The sequence below is a fragment of the Sander lucioperca genome, chromosome 15 (assembly GCF_008315115.2).
Source record: "Sander lucioperca isolate FBNREF2018 chromosome 15, SLUC_FBN_1.2, whole genome shotgun sequence".
Classification (NCBI taxonomy): Eukaryota; Metazoa; Chordata; class Actinopteri; order Perciformes; family Percidae; genus Sander; species Sander lucioperca.
Genome location: NC_050187.1, coordinates 17,788,422 through 17,812,485, shown reverse-complemented (window position 1 = coordinate 17,812,485; position 24,064 = coordinate 17,788,422). Strand labels below are relative to the sequence as shown.

Below are 24,064 nucleotides of genomic sequence, written 5' to 3'. Positions count from 1 at the left end.
AACGCTAACAGCTCAGAAATTATCACTAGTGTTGGTTGACCAGTAAAATCACTTTTTTATGGCTGTGGAGATGTGTGATATGATAGAAAAAGAAAGTTATTAGCGTATTGTGTTATAAGGTAGCCTATGATGAACTGGTCAACACACAGGCAGAAGTAACAGCCAGCTATCTTATTAACATTGCTCGTAATGTGAGAACACATCAACACCCTGCTGTACAGCAGTAGCCTGACATTTTAAGAAAAAAGTTCTTAAGAAAAGTTGCTTTGAGTCACACTGCTGGAATTGCAGTTGTTAGGAAATAAAATATTGTGAACTATAAGAGTTTTTTGGAACATTCAGTAAAGCTGCCATGAGTTTCTTGCTGGAGGAAGACGTTTTTGCCTTTTTAGCATAATTTAGTTTCAATGATCCCTTTATTTAACAAGAGGCTCTCATTTGACCAACTGCCCAGGGCTGCTAAATCTATGCGGCATTGATTTGTGTGGAGCCGTTATTTGCAACACTTACGTTCATCACACAGTAGACCTTGTCTTCCATAGGGGCAGAGACATACAGCCTCCAAAGGTGACTTTGGGATGCATGTGGCTCCATGACCGCAGGGGTTGCGCTCACAAGCGTTGAACTGGCACAGCCGGCCTGTGTAGAGCGGGGGGCACTCACAGAACCAGTCCTCAGCATCACTAAACGTGTAGACATAGAGAGAGACATCATTAGGCCAGAGGTGAAAATGGACCATGACATTGCAGCAACACATCCAGATGCATTACAAGCTCACAGTGGCCTACAGAACACACAGAGAGATAAGTGATGATAAAACACCCCATGATGCGTAAACGATTTGAAAAGATGTTGAGAGTAAATGTGTCCAGCCTGATGGAATACTTGTGATATCTGCTGAAACACAAGCATTTGAGGGAATGTGTAGATCACTGTCGAAAAATAAGAATCCTAATCTAGCAGCTACTGCAGATGTAGAAATTTCTTTTGGTAAAGGTAAACACACACACCCTGAAAAATAACAGCAGAAAGCAGATGATAAGTAGGGTGTGTCAGAAAACTTATAACCAGAAATTTTACACGATTTTCCATGTCTTCTTTCCTTGATTCATATACATGCGCTTCCTCTCTTGACAAGAAGATGAGGGTGATCTAGCATGCAAGCAATATCCAGACAGGGACTTGAGAAATGCACTAAGATGTGCACAACTCTGAAAGGTATAATATCAGATAGAGGAAGCATTGGTGGGGTTTCAAATCTATAAATTAATAATGTGTTTTGAGCAGCTGCACTGCGGGAGGTATTTTGCTTCTTGAGAAACTGGCTTCATGAAATTAAATATTTACATTCTGTCACCGGAGTTGCGCATTGTTAGACATGACTGTATTGAAGTACAAAAGGATGTTGTATAATGCAGTAAAAAAATTCTAGTGTATGATTATTAACAGGCTGCTAATGTCAATTTCGAAACATTTTAAGGCAGGCAACACCGCTACACACTGTTGCTGCCAACTGTGACCGTTATTTTCAAAATAACAGTCACAGATGAAAATTGATGACGTTTTGTTATTTGTATAATCTTTGACAAGCTGCAAGAGGAATAATCAAATATTTAATGGATCAATCTCCATGTTTCAATGCGTTGAGTGCTTAAATGTTGTTTTCTTTCAGATGGTCCAGTTTCCTCCCACATTCAGAAAACATCCAGGTTAGGTAAACTGCTGGTAGGTGGGAATATGTTGAGAATGGAATTTATGCAGGGCTCCAATACTCCAACCTGCACCCTGCACAGGATTAGAATAGATGGATGGATGGATAAACAAGAGTTTCTTCTAATTGCAGCAAACCTCTTCACAGATGATTTCTTATATGCAAAAAAGTAAACCTAAATTACTTTACAAATCAGATACTATTGATACCGTAACATTAGATCATGTTCACACATTTTAAATTAACTGCCATATTTCAAAGGCAAGATTTTCATACTTTTAACATGCATCTCTGTGGACTCATTTGGACTCTACAAACTGCTTTTGTGGCTTAGTTGAGGATATATTTATTCCATTTACATATTTGTTTTATATAACATTAGATTATTTGTTTGAAATCTTCCTCAGGTACATAAAGGCTAATATGAGTTGCAGTTGCAAAATGGGATAACAATATAAAATAACCACACAATACAATGCAAACAATATTGGCCTAGAAACAATTCACTACCTTTATTGGGCAAACAATTCTTTTCAGATGTGTTGAAAGCAGCGTACAATTAACAGTGTGGGAAAGAATCAGGTCAAGTTCTGCCTGACATATGTTTGTCTTTGCAAGAGATACAAATACTTTTGTGTCCTCATAGAACAATTTTGATCCTCAAACGCATACAAAAACAAAACCGCATGTACTATAAGGGCAAATAAACCATTAAAAATGAATTGTCACACAACTAAAGACAGGCAGGAGATATTTCTGGCTCCAAAAAGGTGTAGATCGAGGAGGCGAAGGAGCACAGTTGAAAACACTTGAGTTTTAATTGGCCTAATCAAAAATGTGATGTGAGGGGTGACAAAAGGTTATTTTAATTTGGCTGAGGCAATCACTTTGAATATGTAATTGTTGTAATGTTTGCGCACTCTCTTAAATATGTTTATCACAAATGCATGAAGTTGGTGCGAGCCATTACATTATTCAAAGTCTGCACCGCTGCAGCACGCGGGCTAGATAATTTATTAAGGAAGACTACATTTTTAAGCTAATGAGTACCAGATAAAAGGATGAATAATTGACCGGTTAGCTTATGATATCCCTGTCAGCTTGAACAATAAGCTGTGTGGCCATATGCATTCCTCAGATTTTATTCCTTGTAAGTTATTTACAGAAGACTTCTTTTCAAGTGCTTGTTGGTATGCAAATACACTTCTACAGTAAGGCCTTGATTAGGCTCTGCTGCCATGGCAGTCTTCAGTTCTCTGGATGAAAGCATTTAGCCCACTTCATTCTTTGTTAAAATAAAAAGGACCACTGGGTTTAGCAGATATTATTTATAGATAAGAACTGCTTTGTTACAGAAATGCCACTTGTTTTCCAGTATTGTAAACAGCCAACTGGACACTGTGATTCCTGATGGGTGGGAGGAAAAATCATTTGAAAGACAATTGTTACATCACTCAATTATTTGTCACCTGAATTTCAATATGAGCAGAGGGATGAAGTGGAATTTCCACATGGCATTCACCCGACACACTCAGGCTCCTGTTTTAGCAGACGGCTGTTCGATATTTCCCTGACCTCTTCCAGGCACCCTTGCAAACATTTCTTTTGGCGGTAAAGAAGGATGATGTCTGTTAAGTCTCCATAACCGAGTCCTTTGAAACATACTGCCATGGAAAAGCATACTTTAGATGATACTTGAAATGAAATCCTTATAGAAAGGAGGCACAAAAGCATGAGGGAACTTTTCTCAAGGGATCAGATATTTCTACGGTCCAACTTAGAACATACTGCACTCTGCAGAAATCCGTGCTTTTATGTAACACTGTTAAAATATATTCACATGTTTAAACTCTACACTCTTCAAATGTGCCAGTATTTATTCAAGGACAGTATTTTTACATTTCTAAATGCCTGAAAAGGAAACCTTAGCATACCTTATAGAACACTGTCCTTTAATAAACTGAATTGCCTCCATGTCTCAGAAATAAAGTTGTGCTTCAATTCCTCACTTACACAGGTTCAGACGAATGAATTGACACAAGATGATAACATTTATTTGTTTCAGACTTGGGTGAGATTTTCAGAATTTTTTTCTGTTAACAAAAAACCTCTCCACTACTTAGACCGCATGCTGAGATGTAGCACTATAACTGGTCTTATCTCTCACTAACACACCAGCAAGGTCATCAGGATAAAAGTTCCACCTATTTCTATGAAACCATTTTTTTGTTGTTGTCACATACACAATCATACGCAGTACAATGTGCAGTGAAATTCATTGTGTACCTGTTCCGTCTCAATAAAAACAATAATATCAACAATAAAATCCATAAAAATAGTAATATACAAGACAATAGATGTCATAATAGAGGGTAAACATGTTGATATTGTCTTGAACATATCCCAGTCTTTGCGATCTAGAGCGTCCTGTAAGGTGGCCTCTGATTGGTCAGTCCAGTGTGTCACCTCCCTTTGCACCGGGGCTTCCTGCTTTAGCCGTTGTTTATCTCTTGACATGAGGAAAATTGCAGCATGGTCAGATTTGCTGAACGGAGGGAGAGACTTTGTTTTGTAGCCGTCCTTGAAGGGTGAATAACACTGATCCAGGGTTCTCTCTCCTCTGGTGGGGCATGTGATGTGCTGCCAAAGGTCAGGTCTGACTCTTTTCAGGTTAGTACTGTTAAAATCCCCATCTAAGATGATGGCTGCATCACGATGTTCAGCCTGGTGGTTAACGAGAGCCTCATGTAGTTCAGACAGAGCAGTGTCAGTGTTTGCTTGTGGTGGGACATAAAAGGCACAGATGATAACTGAGGTAAACTCCTGAGGAAGGTAAAACGGGCGGCATTTGATTGTCAGGAGCTCAAGGTTGGGTGAGCAGGTACGTGTGAGATGATGGACGTTCCTGCTGTCACACCAGTAGTTGTTCACCATGAGACATACTCCACCTCCCCTCAACTTTCTGGACTCTCTCATTCTGTCCATGTGGTGAACTGAGAGGCGATATGCTGGTTGAATTGCATGGTCTGGTATCGTGGGTGTCAGCCATGTCTCAGTGAGGCAGATGATGTTGCCGTCCCTCTGGTATTTAATTCTGGCTCTCAGCTCGTCTAGCTTGTTTTCTATTGACTGGACGTTAGCTTGTAGGATGCTGGGCAGTGGTGTGCGGTGTGCCCTGTTCCTCAGCCTGTTTCTGATGCCTGCCCGTTTACCTCTAGGCCTTCTCCATGACCTGTTGCTAGCGCATCCGTTGTTGTTGTTGTTATTGCCGGCTCTCCTCACGATCTTGCTGAGCCAGTTTGGATCAGGAGTGAAACTTTCAGTGAGACGGCATGAGTCCCGTATAGTTAGTGTTTTCGTCGTATGTAGATGACATAGCTCAGGTTAGATTAGTAGATTTAGAAACACGTAGCATTCGCAATAAAATAAAATAAGGCAGCATGGGCGCCTGGGTAGCTCACCCATATATAGAGGTTCACCCTCTCTCTCCCCTTTAATGTCTTCATTTGTGCTATAAAAATAAAGGCCTAAAATGCCCAAATAATCTTTAAAAATAAAAAATAAATAAGGCAGCATGTTGAGCTGTCTCGTTGTTGGAACCAAAACTGAAAGAGTGTTTAAAAGGTGGAAGGAGACAAAAAAACAGCACACACTATCACCGACATGAGCACGGGTTGAGAGATAAACATTAGTCTGAAAGTAAATACAGCTATTAAGTGAAAAGTGGTGTGCACACAGAAGACTGGCTTTTGCTGAGTGAATAGAATAACATAATGCTTTTTTTCTAGACTGCTGTGGAGATGACTAACACCTCACTGTAGATAATAGATTCCTTTAACTGGAGATCACAATAGTATCTACAAAAACCACCTGCAGATGACACATACACACACACACACACTTATCTTGCGCCTTATGTCTAATTTTCTTAGTTATATTGCAGACTGAAGATTTAGTTTCTGCAGATATACGTGGCTATACTGAATGTCTACTGATGATTACATTAAATTAACGCAAATTCCTTTCAACGCCACTGATGTTTTTAACGGCCAATTAACACATTCGGGTTTTGTGATTTGGGCCTCGGGCTGCTCCGTAGTTTGGGAAATCAGGAAGCGATGCAGCAGTAATGTTGTGGATGGCTAGCAGAAATAAACCTCCATGAGCAGAAATGGATAAAGAAAATGGTCTTTTGAATGGCAAGTTCAGTTTCAAAGCCCTTCCAGATCATTCTCTTGACAAGTCTAAATTTAGTTGCATGTACTGTCGATGTGAATTAAGTTACCACCGGAGTACTTCGAGTCTAAAATACCACTTGCTGGCCAAGCATATTGGTGATGCAGAGAACCCTCCTGCCAAAGGCAGGTCATACTGGATAGTTTGCAACAGAGAAGCCTCAAGAACTCTACAAACAACAAACTTTCGTCAGCGATAGCTAAATGGGTGGCTACAGCTTGCAGGCCAAAGACAAGGGTCTACTTGAAATAATTTGCATTCCATCTACGTAAAGGATCATATAGAGCGAGAAGGTCATTATTTCGAATTAGAACCCAGACACGGTGATGCAGGACCCTGACGCAAATCGCTCTAAACCAAACAGTCTACAGTATACACCTCTCATTCACAACTTCAAATAAACAATCAGATGTGCTATTCTAGAAGCCTTATTCAGTCAAATCTATCTCTAATAAAGCTGGTTACCAGAACCAACCTGTGATGCTGTTGGGATGCAGTTCTGCTCCAACAACTGTAACATATGCTCTTGTTTTAATCCAGATAATCTTCACAATAAAGTAGGGCTCATCGTTGCACTTCGTTCCTTCATTACCATTATTTTGAGTCAATCCGATATGCACGGTCCGTAAATGCAGCAACAAATGTGTAACTGCCTGCAGCTGAAAATATTCCTCTGACAAATGCACTCCTGTTGAGTCACACTTGCTAAGAACTAGTGCCCAGCTGTTTTGGAGGCATTTTTAACAGTAAAATTATATATTTATGACCCCTTTTTGAAGATGTACGTCTTCACTAGGAACCAATGGGCTTGGTGCTGAGTCTGAGTTTCAAGTCTGGAAGTTGTAACACTGCTTTTGGTCTTTTCACAGAATTAGTTGACAATGAGAAAAATAATGACTAACCCCAACCTGATCCTTTAAAAGTAACCTCATCACAGAAAATAATCCTGATTATTTTTAGTTCCCATTATCTCTTTTCAGTACTGTCAAGGCAGTGCAACATTTTCATGGACACACATTTTCTTTCCGAAGACATCAGAATAATCAGACATCAGAAATTCACTTGCCTATTCTGTTGTACTGTAGTTAGTTGTACTTTGGAGTCAGAGGTCTGGTCTAAAAGAAAAATCAAAAGCAGAGCATTTCCTGTTACTGTATGTTTTCACACTGAGTCATGTGAGACTTGTCCCCAAGTCATTTTAATACTTACAGTATATAATTATTATCAGCAACTTTTAGGAAGTCAAGGTTACACAGAAACTCTTTTTTAAACAAGAACATTTCTACATGTCTAAAAATAATTGTATGGTTGTTTTAAATGCACTCATCCTCCAAAATTAAAAGACACAAACAAAATAAATCCTGTAATGAGCAAGTTTTCTCTAGAAATATTCTTGAGGGACAAGATGGTAAGCTATTTTTGTTTCTCATGGTGAATTAAAATAATTGTTTCTTGGACCTTGAGTTCTTTTTCAGGTTATTTGAAACGAGTATAGCTGGAACTCTGATGAAGATACATGTGGTTTCACTTTCTTTGTGAGGAACACTGGAGGTGTCTTAAGTGGAGGTATGTGTGCTGCCAAAACTGGACCATCACAGAACGAGCAAGGCACCGTCTCTACTGCAGCCAATTAGCAAGAAATAGTATTCTCTACATGATTTCTATATGTGTGTGTGTGTGTGTGTGTGTGTGTGTGTGTGTGTGTGTGTGTGTGTGTGTGTGTGTGAGTGAGTGAGTGAGAACATATGTCCATCCTATACTCAAGCGTTTCTCAACCTTTTTCCAGTCAGGGCACCCTTTAAAGATATATAAAAGCTCAATTCACCCCAGTCTAAAAAAACCAACACTCTGACGGCCAACACACGCACACACACACACACACACACACACACACACACATACATGGTGGGTGTGTGCTTAGTTTTATGATTTTGCTTTAATTAATGTCACCTTTTTGTAACATCATTATTATTTGATATATATTAAACCTGTTTGAGTCGTGATTCACTTGGATCTTTCACCCAAGTCTTTAAAATGACTCATGAATCGCGAGTCTCTAGTATCATTAACTTGGATCAGTTGAGTCCTACTACAATTCAATCTAAAATGATAACAGCGCCACACACAAACCTCTTGCAACATTAGCTGCAACTAGTCCTAGCCATCTTAGCTGCCAAAAGCTTTATAACTTCCAATTTCGTAGGCAACCACAACTCCTCAAGTCAACTCAAGCGACTGAGTGAGCAGAGAGGCAGTCCGAGACAGGTTATAGGAACTTCCCGACCCGCAGACTCAGAGCCGGAAACATTGCAAGCTCGCAGACCATGGGACTAACTCGAGAACTCATGAGTTGTCGAGAACTCATGAGTTGTCAATGACTCATGAGTTCTCGCGTGAGCGTGCGAATCAGCCGGCTATAAGTGGATCTGTAGCAGACGAGCGAGTGAAGTCTCTCCTCGAGCTCAGGGTAAAGCAAATCCACAACAAAAGCCATTCTTTCACTTCTAAAATAACATACAATGTTCTGCATGTAGCCTAGCTAGGCCTACTGTAGGTTTTGGTGTATCAATGTAGTCTAAGTCTAAGTATGTCTAAATGCAATTAGGTCGTGCAGACAGTCCGAAACATTGCAAGCTAGCAATACCGACTCAAGTGACTCGCACAACCCGGATCAGTTTAGTGAGTGACTCAGAATAACCTGAATCCTTAAAAGGAATCGAGTTTGCCAGGCCTAATATTTATTCTATATTTCTCATACCTGTTTTATGTTTTTTTTTTTGTCTTAAAATTGTTTTTATTATTACTGCGTTGTATTTATCAGATGAACGGCACCCACCCTCCATGCCGCCAGTGCCCGGTGCTCCCGGGTTAATGTGCACTAGTGGCTTGGAGGGAGGGAGGGCGGGTGCCGTTCATCTGCATGTAGACTGCCGCTGCAGTAACACAGAGACGGGCTCAGGCATGCTGTAAACTCATGGTGTGCGAGGGGGACTGGAGCGAAATTGGAGCGAGATGATGTGGGAGATAAGGTAACGCTCCAACTTTTTAAAAATCTGCTCTGCACTTCATCCGAAATACTCCCTGCTCTGATCACATGCTCTGATTTAGAGGCACCCCAGACAAAGCCAGACAGCACCACAGGGTGCTACGGCACCCTGGTTGAGAAAGGCTGCTCTACTCAGTAAAACTTTGGATCTATTTATGTGATCTGTGTGTCAATCTGTTCATTTTTTTTTTACTTCAATTAGAAGATAAAAAACAGGTCACACTCAGCTATAAGCAATATAAATTTTACATTAACAATGAATCACAGGACTATGTGTGTGTGAAAGGTGTCAATCGTAGTGATGAACCCACAGAGAAATACCAAATTCTCGAGCTGCTTCGTAGGGCGGGTCTGCGCTGTGTTCCAGAGGCACTGCGGCCCCCGCGAGCAATTGTGGGGGCCGCGATTGGCTGTCATTGACTGCCATTCAAGTCAATGCTTGATACACCACCAGCCATGCCACGGCGCATCCCAGAAGCGTGCGTGAGGGCTCGCTGCTCCGCTAAAGATACGCAGCAGGTCTATTTTCACGTGAGCCGCAGGTCATTTGGACAACCGGGCAGGAAGTGAAACAGTGAGACTATCCAGTCAATTTACCAAAAGACCCCCCCCCCCCAATATCGTTTATGTCTCCTTTAGAACACCACGGACAATGAGAGATTAATCTTGGAGGTTGAAAAACATAATACAAAATCACAGATCTTTTTTTAAGGACAACACCAGAAAAGAGAAGGCATGGAGTTAAGGCAGCACACACGTGCCCAGTGGAGAATCAGAGTTAGTCCTTAGGTGCTGATTGCCCAGCTTTTCACATTGATGTTCCTTAAATACCTATTATATATGTATCACCCGTCAACCACAAGCCATTATGCTCTCAGGTTTAATATTGATATTTCTACATGCCTAAGTGAACAGAGGACCACATGAAAAAGGGAAGAGCACCAATATCACCCCAACTGAACCGACAATCAAAATCCTTAGTCCTCCTATTACATTGTGGCAGTGCATTCCAGGGCAACTAACAGAATGAAGAGAGCTCTGTGCACTCCTGATGACCCCTGCATGCTGTGAAGTTCAAGAGGATACTGCATTAACACATATTCATCACACAGATAATTGCAAGGTGTACTCTTTCGCAGCATGACAAGCCAATGTGAGCACAATGCCACCAGCTCTTAATTGGTATTCTTAGAGCTATTCATATTCCAATATTCATGGTGCCTCTTTTCATTTCCTGTTTAATAAAAGCAACTGTTAATTGACAGTGTCATAACACAATGAAGAAGACATTTATAGCAGCTATTTTCTGGATTACCTCAGGTGAAAGAGCATCATATGTAGTTAATGCATACTTAAAAAGACAGGCACAATTGCTGGTAAGTGGGGTGTGATGGCAGTCTGATGTGCTGTACTAGATAAAGATGAAGGGAAAACGGATCCTCACATATTTGGCCTATCACAAGGGACTACGTTTCACCCAGGGATTGCCTTAACAAGGAAAATACTGTAGTTTGTGGTAAGGAACAGGACATTACCAGCTTACTCAGACAGCAACTCAAGAAATTTGTCAATAATCTCCCTTACTATTATTTTAGTAGACCTTTTGAACATTTAAGTAACTGACCATACATTATTACATATTTCTGGGTAAAATCAGTAAAGGAATGAAAGACTACAAATCTTTGTTAGAAAGGACATTTAGAAGTTGAACTTAATAATGTAACTTCCAATGTAAATAAACTATGTGATATGAACAAGAATATTTAAAAAAGGGCCAAAAGCGGAAACAATTGCTGTAATTATCTTTTAAGTTGGTTTGTGTCAGCAATCAGTTGCTTACTTAAACATCCAGCAGACATGTAACAACAGTAGCATTCATTTGTTGCGTCCACCTAATGAACGCAAGTCCAATGTTCACTCTAGTATTAGCTCTGTTTGTGCTCTCCACTAACTTCTAAAGGAAATTTCAGGCTCTTCAGCAGTTTTCACAAACAAGTAGTCATGTGGGTGAGCCATTGTTAATGTGTTTTACATTAGGCCATCTTCTCTTCAGCCAGATAAGTAACTGCTGTAGGACATTTTGGCAATTTTGTTATTTATCTGTATTACATTTTCACCATTTTATGCAATTAACAATACATTTATATCAATGCTATTTCGACTTTCCCAGTCCAATACTTCACAGAGCACAGTAAGCCTACATTAAAATTAGTCCAATGTAGATACGATAAGCTTGACTGATAACTGAACAATTCTGCATTAAAAAATAGCTGGAAAGAGGAGCTGTTGCAAAAACTGTCATTTCACTAGCTGGTTGTGGTGTGTTCAAAGCTCCCATTGCACAGCTACAGCTCCATTCATGTTTTTAGTGATTTGGAAAACAATTTAAACTGGAATACATATTCTTACAACAGAAACACTTTGGCTTCATACTGAGTCACTTGGGCTAACGCTGCAACAACATGTAATGAATCAGTCACTCATACTACTTTTGTTTTATGACCTTTGTTGTTTATAGCATATTGACTAAACACGCCTTTCTTTTTTTGGCACATGCATGTATGTAACAGTAGTTTAACTTAGCTGCAGTTCACCTCATTTCTGGGGTAATTTCTTGCATATTATGCATCATTATTACAGAAGGAAAATGCATTAGAGAAGGTGTGTTTTATATCCTTAATGGCTTTTAAGTTCAAAGGTGGTTTAGTAATTTTTCATTAGTGTAAAAGGTGACCTAGTACCTGACACAAGTTCCTCCGTTACGACAGGGAAGGTGCTGGCAGACAGGGGGGTCACAATTCTGGATGTTTCTTCCTCTCACTGCCTCACCCACCAGGTAAATCTCCTTTAAGTTGACCTGAAGTTCCCTGATACATCCAATGAATCTCCTCGCTCCCTTTGCATGCCCGTCATGCATCTCCCAGTGGGACGAAACATCCCCAAGAAATATGGGTCCAAAGGTTCCCTGCAAAAAATGGTGGAAAGCCAGTGATCAGTGTTATCGTTTAGTAAATCACACTTAATCTTACAAAATATGTCTCCCTTTAAATACGAGCTGTGCAGTTAAAAACAGGCTCTCCATATCAGCATGTGTAAAAATATTAACATTATTATCACATTAAAAGGACCTTACTATATATTAAGATCAACATGAAAGATTAACACTATCAGTGTCTGTTACTCTCCAGCTTAATGTGGGTTTGGCATGACCTAGACAAGAAACTGAAGTTATAATCATTTATGTTTTTAGTCCTGCTGACATCATATGATAATACACATTTTGATACGATGAGAGAGGTAGAATATCTATACATTGCTGCAAGCTTTCTTTGATGAGCAAGGTAATTGGGTAGAATTAATGTAGATACATTCTGTGAACTTGCAGCTTATCATACCGTAACGGTCAATTTAACAAGTAAGGCATAATTGTCTCTGCTCTGCACAAAAAGAAATTGCAGCACAAAGACGGTCTCCTATTAGCACTAAATTACATATATTTCATTCCCAGCCATGACCTCCGGATGTTCAAATATATATTGAATACTTCTATTTAGAAGGTTTACATAACAGGTTCCCAATCACACCATGCATGATGATTAATTTATAAAAGACAAATCAACATTTATCACAGCTTCATTACACATTCTTGCATATTATGTAACATGGTGTCAGTGGATTTCAAAATAAAACTCCCCTAAGTCAAAGTAATTTGTATGGTAAATAGAATCAATGTCTTCCCTTTAGATTTTGCAGTTTATCATTACACTTATTTATATTATACTCTAATAAGTACTGACCCAGCCACTATTACATTTTTTTTATTCTTTAAAGATATTTGTTTGGGCATTTTAGGCCTTTATTAGATAGGAGAGCTGAAGACAGGAAAGGGGATGGAGAGAGGGGGAATGACATGCAGCAAAGGGCCGCAGGTCAGAATCGAACCTGTGGCTGCTGCGGCAAGGAATGAGCCTCTGTACATGGGGATCACGCTCAACCAGGTGAGATAACCAGGCGCCCCTGCCACTATTACTTGAACACTTTCAAAATTGTGTTCAGTAGAAACAAAGACCCTTTCCTGTTCATATGGCTCACTTCATTCCAGAATAAGACCTAAAAGTACTTCAAACTTTAGCTGTGTCATGTCCAAAATAATGTGGATACATTTGAAAATCTTGTCCAACATTTTCCACCCAAATAGAAGAAATAACAAAACAATACAAAAACACTTTTTTATTTTTGCAACTACTCTGGAAGATGACTGTACTCACTATCCTTGTTTGACCTTCTTTACATGGCTACTTGTATTATTTAAAATCTGGTCATTGTTGTGGTTTTGGACATTTCTGTTAGGTTTCAGTATTTTCCTTTATATTTTTTGTTCTGTTTCTGTTACCTGTATTGATTTCTGTATATTCCCTGTGTTTGTAGATTTATTCTGTATTTGTTACCTGTTTGGATATTTCTTTTGCCTTGTTTGTAGATTTCTGTATGTTGTTTTGCATATTTCTGTTGTGTCTTATCTTGTTGTGTCAAGTCTCTGTGTTTAGTTTATTTCATGTTTCCTGTCTGTTGTTCTGGTTTCCTGTTTTATTTTGATAGTCTGTTTTCTGTCTTGTCTTGTCTAGCTTTACTTTGTGTTTTCCCGCCTGTGTGATTGTCTGATGTGCTCCACCTGTTCCCCAGCCCTGGTGTCACCTGTCTTGCGTCTTCTCGTTACCTAGTTTATTTAGCCCCTGTGTTTCCTTTGTCTGGTGTCAGATCGTTTTGTGTCTGTTTGCGTTCCTGTCCTGTCAGCGTGTCGTAGCCTGTGCCCTTGTCTTTGGATTCCCTATTCTGGTTTTTTGTATTTTGGACCTTTTTGCCTGTGCCTTCAGGACTTCCTTCGTTGTTTGCTCTCCTTATTTTTTGTTCATTAAACCTGTGTTTAACCATCGCCTGCCTGCCTGCCTCTCTCTGTGTTTGGGTCCTCTTTCCTCCGCCTCCCCGTAACAGTCATGGCAGATATAATTACTGCTTTTCATACAAAGGGTCATTGCATGTAATACCTTACTTTAACAATGCAGACCTTTCATGTCATTTATTTAATAGGTTCTGTATCTGACAGAAATGCTTGTGTAGTTATGGGAGGCTGTATGTCAGAAATAATCAATCTTACTTATGTGGGTCTTCAAGGCTCAGATCATCAACATTACTGCTGCATATTTGAAAGCCTATAAAAACACACGGATGACAGGGGTCCATAGTAATGTTTATGTAATCTTGACACAAAGTTAAGAGCCCTAAAACTATCTTAAACAAAGCTGTAGATTCAAATAAAATATGTAGCTGTGGCTGGATACTTTTACAATGAGCTTAATCATATTTTGTGTGATACAGCTATCCAGCTATGCGCCACTGGAGCTGCATGACGATGAAGAGCTGATATGGAACGACTTTATGGTGCCTTCAAGTGTGTTTACCATGTTTATGAGAAGAGTCCATTCAACAGACCAATGTAATATTTATGACTTTGTAAGTGGACTCGCAGCACTGAGTTCATGAGTGCCGTATGCTACGTTTTGAGTTCAATTTGATGGCAAGACAAGTCAATGTGGCCTCCATTTCATTATTGTATTTCTAGGTAGCGGTATTATGCACATGTGTTGCCAGTGTATGTGAGTAACGTGGTCACACCAAAAAACATAGCGTCACCAGGCAAAAAATGTTCAGTTAATTGCAATTGAGCACTAAAAGCCTTCTTTATAAACACGACTTGACCTTAGTTAAAAATTTGGCAGTAAGAATTTCAAAGCAACATAATCAATATCTTCATATTCTTCCAGGTCTTGAACCCTTCCACTTGCAATCTGTGAGATTTATGACAGAATTTAAAAATATTATGATCTCCTCTCTCTGCTGCATGTTGGCTTCCAGTCTAAATTGCCAAGTTGCAATAGCTAACTTAATGATCTCTCTAAGATCTACAGCAGGGCCATGTATAGAGCATTGCTTTTAACCCATCGGAAGTTCCTTTCTCGGTTCACAATGTCAAGTTTACAGCACCCTCGACAACCCTAAATAACTGCTAGTAGCTTCTTTTATTGCTGTTTCAAACGTGTGTTTTCTGCTTTATATAATTTTTATGAAATTAGCTCAATCAAATCTCATTTTATTTAATTTGACTGGTGTTGAGCATTAACTAAAATAAAAACCCATGCAACCAGTATAACTATAAATCATAGTATACATTAGTGTATATATAATAATATTATAAAAAACTTAACGAGAAACCAACGTGTAATATACACTAGCAAAGATCCTTGTGTAACGAATGTGTTATTAACAACAAAGAAGGAAAAGAAAAGAAGCATCTTGGCATCTCAAATTAGAAGACCATAAATCACATTGGACGAGGGGGAGGCATGTGGAGCCTGTGGGAAGGTTGAGCCCCTCTCCTGAGTCTTTCAAAGTGAAAAACACAAATTATTAATTTAATAACAAATATAGGTGTTGTTAATCAAATTAATGAGCCAGAGTGAAAAGACCAACCTGTGATTAACAAGTAAGAACTAGCTTAGTGCTACTTACATGCCTGCCATTAAGGATAGTATTTGCCAAGTGTGATATTCTTGGCAAATAATGTTACAGGTGCATATGTTTTTAATGGAAGCTCCTGTTCTTCATTCATAAAGCAACTGCTGTTTTTTTTTTAAAACAGTGTGCTTGGCTGGCTTTTGATAACATACACTTAATGTACTCATGACGTTGCTGTCATGAGTCCTGTAAGTGATTAAAGGCAGAAATAAATTCTCATACAATCTATGATTTACCTGGATATCTACAGGCAGCAGCTACTGCAGGTGTTTTAGCTTATAGAAGCCAACCAATACAAAATACCACGAACGATAGATAGGGAAGATAAAACTTTCCAGAGAAGTAAAATCCTTCCTCGTAATATAAACTGCTGTGCATTGTTTTGCTAAGCCTTCAAACTCATAGATCTATTACTCAAGCTGTAATTCCTGGATGCTTTAAATGCTATTTTCACGATTATTGAATGTCTCACAAGTACCTAAAGCAACACCGCCCACCGCAGGGCTGTTTTCTGTCTGAACACCCACTTCATTTACACTAAAAAGAACAAAATATATTGCAAAAGTTGGTAGAACCTCAAATTCACTTGATTCCACAAAAGTTAGACAATAATGTGCTAAATAAGTGAATAGAGTGGCAAACATATTTCCCAGAATAAGGAGGGGGGAAAAATATAACTTTGATGGGTCTACATATAGTTATAATATTATTTAACATTCATGAAAACAGCAGTGGTTCTCTGTGAAACATGCTGTATGTAATACATTTTATCTGATGTATTTCCTTAGATTGTTTACTCATGGATGCTGAAATCAGCCATGACAAATGATATTACTGTTAAATTAGCATGTTAATATGTGTAAGGTAAACTGTCCTGTAAAAGGAAGGGGATACAAAGACATGATTATGGGTTAAAAATGCAAATGTAATAAAATGACTGTGACAAAGGGTTGATTTGAATGCAGGAAGGTCAGGTTACCTCTGACACGGGGTGTGACACGTACTCCTCGAGATGCTGAGAAGTGCCATTATCTGCAGCTATTTCAATCATACACAACCCTCCTTGTTTGCCAACAGGCAGGTTGTATCTGTTGAGAGAGAACAGAGGGAGACTAGGGTTTGTAATAATAAATCCAGCAAAGCCTGAAAAATATTTTGATGGGGAGACCGACAGAGCAGTCACAGCAATGAAGCTGCTAATGTAACCATTGAGACTATACTATAAAAATGGATTACACGCTATTTTTTGGGAAACTTTATGCACTGGTGGATAGGGTTGGAATCAATGGTGCGTTTGTGTCCCACGCCACCGCCCGAAATCCAGGAGAGACAACACAAATAGAGAATGGCTTCCACTGCTGGATTTAGATAATAAGTCCAGAAATAGATTTCTGCTCAGTGCTGCGGTGATATACCTTAAGTTGTTGTGTTCCTCAGCAGTATGAAATTCACATAATCATGCTTGTAAATACACTACTGACAAAACATAGATTTGGATAACCAGTCAGAACCAGTTGAATTTACAGGATCAAGCACTAACACCTGATATGCATTACTATTTCAAACATTTATAACAATAACAATAATACTAAGGACACAAATCAACCTGCAAAAACATTATCACGAGTGAAAATGCTCATTATGTCATTCAGGATTAATTAATGATAAAAATGAGGGCACAAACTAGATATACATTATAAACCTAATGAGTAGGAAGACAATTTTATCATTTGACCCTCTGTGTCTCTCTGGGGAAATATACAATTGCACTAGTCATTAATGTTGCAGCCATAATGTTAAGTAGCTGGTCTACTTGTGTCATATTCCAGCTTTGGCAAAGTCAAGTGATTGCCTCTCTCCAATTCATCATTGGCTTTGCTTTGCTGCTTTGTAATATACAATAGCAGCCTCTTTACAGGGCTGTACATTATGCAAATGTGTGTAAACACAATTCTGTGAGGGGGTAATCTACATGGTGTGTTTTTGTTGTATAGGTTCATCACTGTTTTGCTGTGGACATGTAATACTCGTATCTGCAAATCTGGTTTCTGCAAAATTCAATCATCTATTTTTTGCCACTGTTGATGAGGAAAAAAAACCCTCAAATGTCTGCTTTAATGGCCAGATGGAAACTATCAGGGCAATCGCCCTCCTGCTAATTTCAAAAAGCCTTCCAGGATGCCTCCCTGAGGCAATTGCATGCAAGCAACTTTAGGCAGGGCTAATTAAAGGTATGGGAATCACAAGAGGTGTTTTGTATACACACACATAAATTAATAATAAATTATTATTGATAAATTAAGGCACATTTAAGATGGTAAACACCAAATGCAACCAAACGTCTAGAGAAGACGTCCATCACCATCTTGGAGGTCATTCTCTCATTCTGAGTGAGTGGTTTCAGAAAACAAGATCCCCCCCACTGTTTATCACAACGTCACAAGAATAACAAGATCCTAATGAAAAGACTGAAATGATCCAATACTGCAATCCATGTAATTGTGTACAGACTGTTGGTGAGGTATGAATCATCACAACATTGCTAATAAAACTCCCTCTTGCTGAAGGCATTTGAGGCATATTGTGGTGCTTACTATAGTAGCTTTTTATTTGGCCTGCTAATGCTGCGAAGACTGTCCCTATGAGACACAGAGAGCATGCTCACTTAAGCAAACAGGATGATGTTACTTGATGAGCTCTCGTGAGCACATTGAATGCTCCACCAGGTTAATTTACATTGGTCTTGCTCTAAGGCAAAGATGACTATTTATAAAGATGACTATGACTACTTTTCTTGGTCTAGTAGCTAGATAGCTAGGAATATGCCCCATAGCGCCACATCACCATCACACACACACACAGACATACAAACACAAATGGATTATATTACACAGACAAACAAATGGGAGTGAAGAAAAAGAGGCCGGGGTTTGTCTAACGCAGAGATGAAACACTATGTAATTTCTTATTGGTCTCCCTATGCTCCATTCAGTGCTGGGGTCTCAAAGGACCAACACTAGCACATTCCCAACTTGAGGTAAACAAACAAAAAACAAATGAATATTTCATTCTCTCCAAACACACAACCACAATATAGCTGTGATCATTTTTACTTACTCGATCATCATTTATGTATTTCTTCATCTGGCTAATGCTCTAATCATAAGTGATTTGTCATTTCTAACATCCTCATTTAGACCGTCTCTGGTGTGACTAATTCAGTGCAAATGCATTACTTAAACTTTCCTGAGGATCACCACTGAAATATCACCTGCAATGTTAAGGGACCTTGCAAATATTTTCAGCACAGCACCTTTGCACAGAGGTATTTGTTAAACCGTATGGTAGGAGTTTGTCTTTACAATCCTACAGTATTTGAACGCGCCTCCTTCATAGTCCCCTGCAGAAAATTAATAATGAGGCAGGATCATCATTAAAATATTACTATTGCATAAAACATCTTAAAGTATTGGCAACAGATGGCAGTAAAACATCATACACTGCGCTGGTGCCCTTGCAACAGTTTTCCCTGGCTGATAGGCAAGATGCAATTTTTTTTTAAATGACTTATTATTCTAGTATTTCAGATTCTTACAAAAACCAATGGTAATATGAACACATTTGTGGTGAATTTATAATTTGCAAGTAATTTAGTGATTTAGAGTCAATAGTTTATTAGCTCTGCAGCTGGAGACTGTAGTGTTTCCTACCTGGTAAATGGGTCACGCAGATTACATATGGACGATGAGTACCACCTGTTACTTTGATATTCTTTTTAGCACAACATGAAGTAGACTTATATATCAGATATGACCGAAAAGAGAGAGAGAGAAAAAAAACCATTCTTTATAATCATGCATTATTATCACACCACACTCAACTACACAAGATGTCAGACGGGATCGGTTTGTTGGTTTTTCCTTAGTTGCAACAAGCATTTTATCAGACCATAATCTACACCTACACTGACTATAATGTCTGCTCTGGCTCTGGTGCAGTGATTTTCTCACACGCAGCACTGCAGCATTTGCTGCATAATTTGTGCTGTGACTGGCAAGCCTCAATTAATTTGGGTAGCCTGTGTTCTATCATTATATCGCCAGCAATACAATTAGACAGCACACAGCAAGCTGCTTGGCATTGTGGCTTCACAAAAGAAATTCCAAGTGAGCAGGCAGGGCTGCTGGTTGCTTCTTCAATTCATCTTCTATGCGACTACTTGTCGATACAACACTGAATGCTGTGTGATTGATAAACATACGCTGCCTCTGATTTGGCATTGTGTCAAGAGGATGTGGAATTAAAAACAAAAATGCTCAATATTAAGAACTCACTTTTCACTCAGTTGCACATATGGCATGGCACTTCCCCAAAATAAATGTTGTTTCCTCATTACTCTTCCAGCTATTAAAACCCAGTGGGAAAGTGGGATGGGATGAGAGGATGAGTTCTGTCCACTGTTATTGTGTAGTTCAGAAAAAATAATCAATGGCTGTTTATTAATTACTTTTCCAAATTGCAAAGGGATTACTTTACCCATTACTCAGATAAACACTAATTACATCAGCGATTATTTTATTTTTGAGTTACCAATAAGCCTATGCACATGCTCATATGTGTACCAAAATGCAGAGTGGATAGATGTACACTAAACAGCCCTCTTAATTCTGTATTAGCAAGCAAGTTATAGGTCAAAGTGACAGGAGGCGAACAGTTGTTTCTGACCAGAACTCAAAGCGTTTCTTATGTTTCTGTGGTGCTCTTTTACAGGACAGACATTCTGAAATTTACTACTACTTTAAAACTTCTTCCTACAGCACCCGTTGGTTTCCTCCTCTTACAGCAGCTGTTGCTAGGCAACATTTTACACTCATAGGTGCATTTTTAGATTAAAACAATATTCAATGGTAAGGGTGGAAGGCTTGTTAAAAGTTGTAATTGCAATGAAAAATCAATAAAAACACTGTTAAAAAAATAGTAGGGTTGGAAATCGCCAGAAGCCCAAAGATACGATATTATCACGATACTTTATTGAGATATTCTGAAATATTTTGCAATTTATTACCTTTTTTTTCAACTTCAAATTTTTTTCAACTTCAAATTCACTTCAATTTTATTGCTGCAAAATGGGATTGTCAAGCAGACAAACTGACCAACATGTATCATAAAATATCAATATTTGGCATCTGTGTATCGATACAGTATTGTCACAGAAAATATCACAATCCTATGCTGTACTTAATTCCCCCCCACCCCCATTCAATAGTCAGTAAATATAGTATTAAATACTATATAATAATATAACATTTAAACATGAACGTGTTTCATTGTATTATGAGTGAAAAGTAACAGTGACAGCAACATATTACTTATTATTTATTAATGGGTTACCCACAACACAGTGGTTTTAATATTTTAGATGTCCTGTGTTTTATGTGGACTTTAGCTTTAGCGAGGGTCTAACAAAAGTCGCTATTGAGTTGCATTATAGGAAATGTAGGATCCAGTGATTTTTGAAGCTTCAGGGAATACTAGCCAGGACATCTTGGCTTCTGTTGGCTTTATGTCTGCTAAATTAATGTAAGGTACAAACAATGTACAGGATTAATAATCTCACAAATAATAAATGTCTCACTATAAAACACCAACTATCTTTGATCACTGCAGCGCACATTTGCTGGTGCAAGTGGTTTTTGGTTGGAGTGAGAGCATTTTGAATTCATTTATCACACATAAGTTAGATGATTGAATTGATCTGAATTATAAAAAGACATGCTACAATACTCTATTCAATCACCAAATAAACATACAGGTAAGGTATTTTGGGTCCTTTATCATCTGTGATCAACCATTACATTCACATTTCAACAGCATCCAACAAAGAAATTCAGAAAACTGCATCTGATACATTTGCAGATGTAATGGCAAGGTGTTCATGCACGGTTCCTACTGAAGCAAAATATTCAGTGCTTTTTAAACAGAAATAATACAAGTCCATAAAGACATCGACATGAACATCAAAACCCATGAGTTTCTAGACACAAAATCCTGTCAGAAAAAAAATATTCCCAGTAAGTCAAAGCCATACTTGAGACACTACTCCTATTCCTTTGACCAAAGAGAAAAAAAGAACCCACAAAAGTGGCATAAATTTAAATAATCAAATCTGCTTGGGATTCTGAGTTCACCTGTGACAAGGGAACAAAATGAAACGCTGCAGAATGCTATGTGTCATCCTTGTTGATCTTTGAGAATGAAAATAACTCCAGCAGTGAATGCTAACCACAAAGGATTCAACCAATAATATATACACCCTGGCAAATGACCGGGGGAGCATTTGGAGTCTGCCACTCTCAAACTTTAATCGTAATAGTGTTGCCCCGAACATCCCCAAAGGAAAACTTGCCGACATCAAAAAAACCAAGCCAACAACAAACATGTCCTCCCCAAATGAAAAATGACACAGCCTCTCCGCTGCACACTCCCCTTTGTGAAATTATTTGGCATCACATGCATTTAAACAGTGGCCTTTTGTCTTGCTAACTTTACAGTCTATATTGGAGTGCTACAAATGGGTTGTACAATTTTAATGTAAAAAAAAAATGAAAACATACTTTAAAGTTGCTATGTTAATGTTGTACACCTACTATCAATCTGCCTATCCATTAAGCATTCTTTCACTGGAAACACAATGCACCCCAACACCATTACATTCGAAAATCTGCATAACTATTGATAATGCGCCTGAATAAATTTAAGCTATAATATCCTACATCCTTCAAACCAAACCTGCTGTTTCTACACAGACTGTAGTCAAATGCATGCTCTTCTTTGCTCATTTCCAACAAAAGGTCTACCCAGTATGTTTCACATATATGGCAGTCTGTTTGCATTGTTCTGGTCATTTTATGAAATCTTGCTTCACAAAAGCTGCTCTACAAAAAGAAAATGTAATTCATTCAATTATGTTTACTGTCAGAACAGGCTGATAAACTCTTGATTAAATATGTCTTTCATCCCTTTGTTGGGGATGATTAGTGAGATGGAGTGGTGTAAGACTGTTTAACACTGCTCCTCTGTGGCTCAGAGAGAATTGTAAATAATAGGGGTAAAAAAACAATTCCTTTACAACCATTAATGAGTTTTGGATATATATATATATATGGTTTTGATACTGGAACGGAAACTACGTAAAGGTAAAACATCTGTCCTGCATCAACAGCTGTGTAGACCATCCACTAGAGGGCTTTTAATGTCATTTAAATAAACCCTCCACATTGTTTAATGTGTTGTTTTGTACTTATCCTAGTAACCACAAGCAATTATATCATTATCAAAACTACAGTGCTTAAAAGGCCAGCATGGAAAAACATCAAAAAAGTTAAGTGCTTATTTTCATTGTATGGCGCTGTTTGTTAAACACAGGTGTCATACCACTTGTGAACAATGCTGCATTAGTGCAAAAATGAAGCAAAAGGCAAGTGTTTACATTTTCTGTCATCAGAACAGTGCTCAAGATGACAAAAAGATGGTGGGTTGAAAATAAGAGTGTGTGTGAATGATGAAAGAGGGGAAAATGAGAAAAAAGAGGGAGATACTGTAAGTCTGTGTTACAGTAGTCTCGCTTTGCCAGACCCTCCTCCAAAGCGTGCTGGAGGTGCCACTGCAAAATAGGCTCGGAAGGACCTTGTTTTGGTGGAACATGTGTATGTTTAAAAGTTGTTTTAGTCATGCAACAGAAAACTAAGATTAGACAGATAGCTGTCTGGATTTACCTTGCAGAGATCTGAGAAAAGGTTAACCATAGTCCTCATATATCGACCGGAGTTTAAAATGTCAACATAAATGAAGCCCAAGGCAACGAATATTTGGCCTAAATAAGTGAAATACAGCGGATTTTCCGGCGGCAACGGAGCAATCCCGGAAGTGGCATGTCAAGGATATACGTAGACTAGTGTTACAGTGACATCAGGCAATTTGTATTGTCCCTGTTTGGTCATTGAAACTTGTAATAGTTACAGTTAAATACAGCCACTGCCCTGCCCGGCATAGACGCTGATGGAAAGTTGAAGCAGTTATAGTCAGTACTGCCAACCATCATCCGAGGAAAGACGGTATTCACTGCTCGAACAAGACTAGATGATGTCATGCGCTCATTTGCATATGAATACAATTGCTGAACCGATCAAGAATAAATAGAGGCAGAGCTCAGCAGCAGGCCCTCTCTCATTTCTCCCACTGGCTCACTCTGCCTCACAGTTCCTAAGCTGTAAGCCTGTGTGCACACTACAGAGACGGAAGATCAGCTGTGCATGGGGAAGCATTGTGATCAGACCTATTTGGATGAGACAAGCAAGTAGTGCGAATGCATGTGGATCAGGTTCAACATTTGGTACCAAATCTATTGCCAAAAGCTTAGGAGTTAACTGTTTTCCCCAGATAATCCAAAAGAGTAGCAACATTTGCTGCTTGTGGCTTTTAAGAAATCCTTTTACCAG

The 24,064-nt window shown here is 38.8% G+C and overlaps 1 protein-coding gene across 3 annotated transcripts in view; it reads right to left on the bottom strand.

The window, feature by feature from the left end:
• The window catches only part of eys (eyes shut homolog), a 167,769-nt gene that overhangs the window by 13,397 nt on the left and 130,308 nt on the right, over positions 1-24,064 (bottom strand). For all 3 annotated transcript variants that reach the window (XM_031303278.2, XM_035991978.1, XM_035991979.1), the window contains 3 exons: positions 16,546-16,654; positions 11,735-11,958; positions 511-683 (listed from right to left, as the gene is read on the bottom strand). In XM_031303278.2, the coding sequence (XP_031159138.2) occupies positions 511-683; positions 11,735-11,958; positions 16,546-16,654 (506 nt within the window). The remainder of the gene's footprint in view (positions 1-510; positions 684-11,734; positions 11,959-16,545; positions 16,655-24,064) is intronic.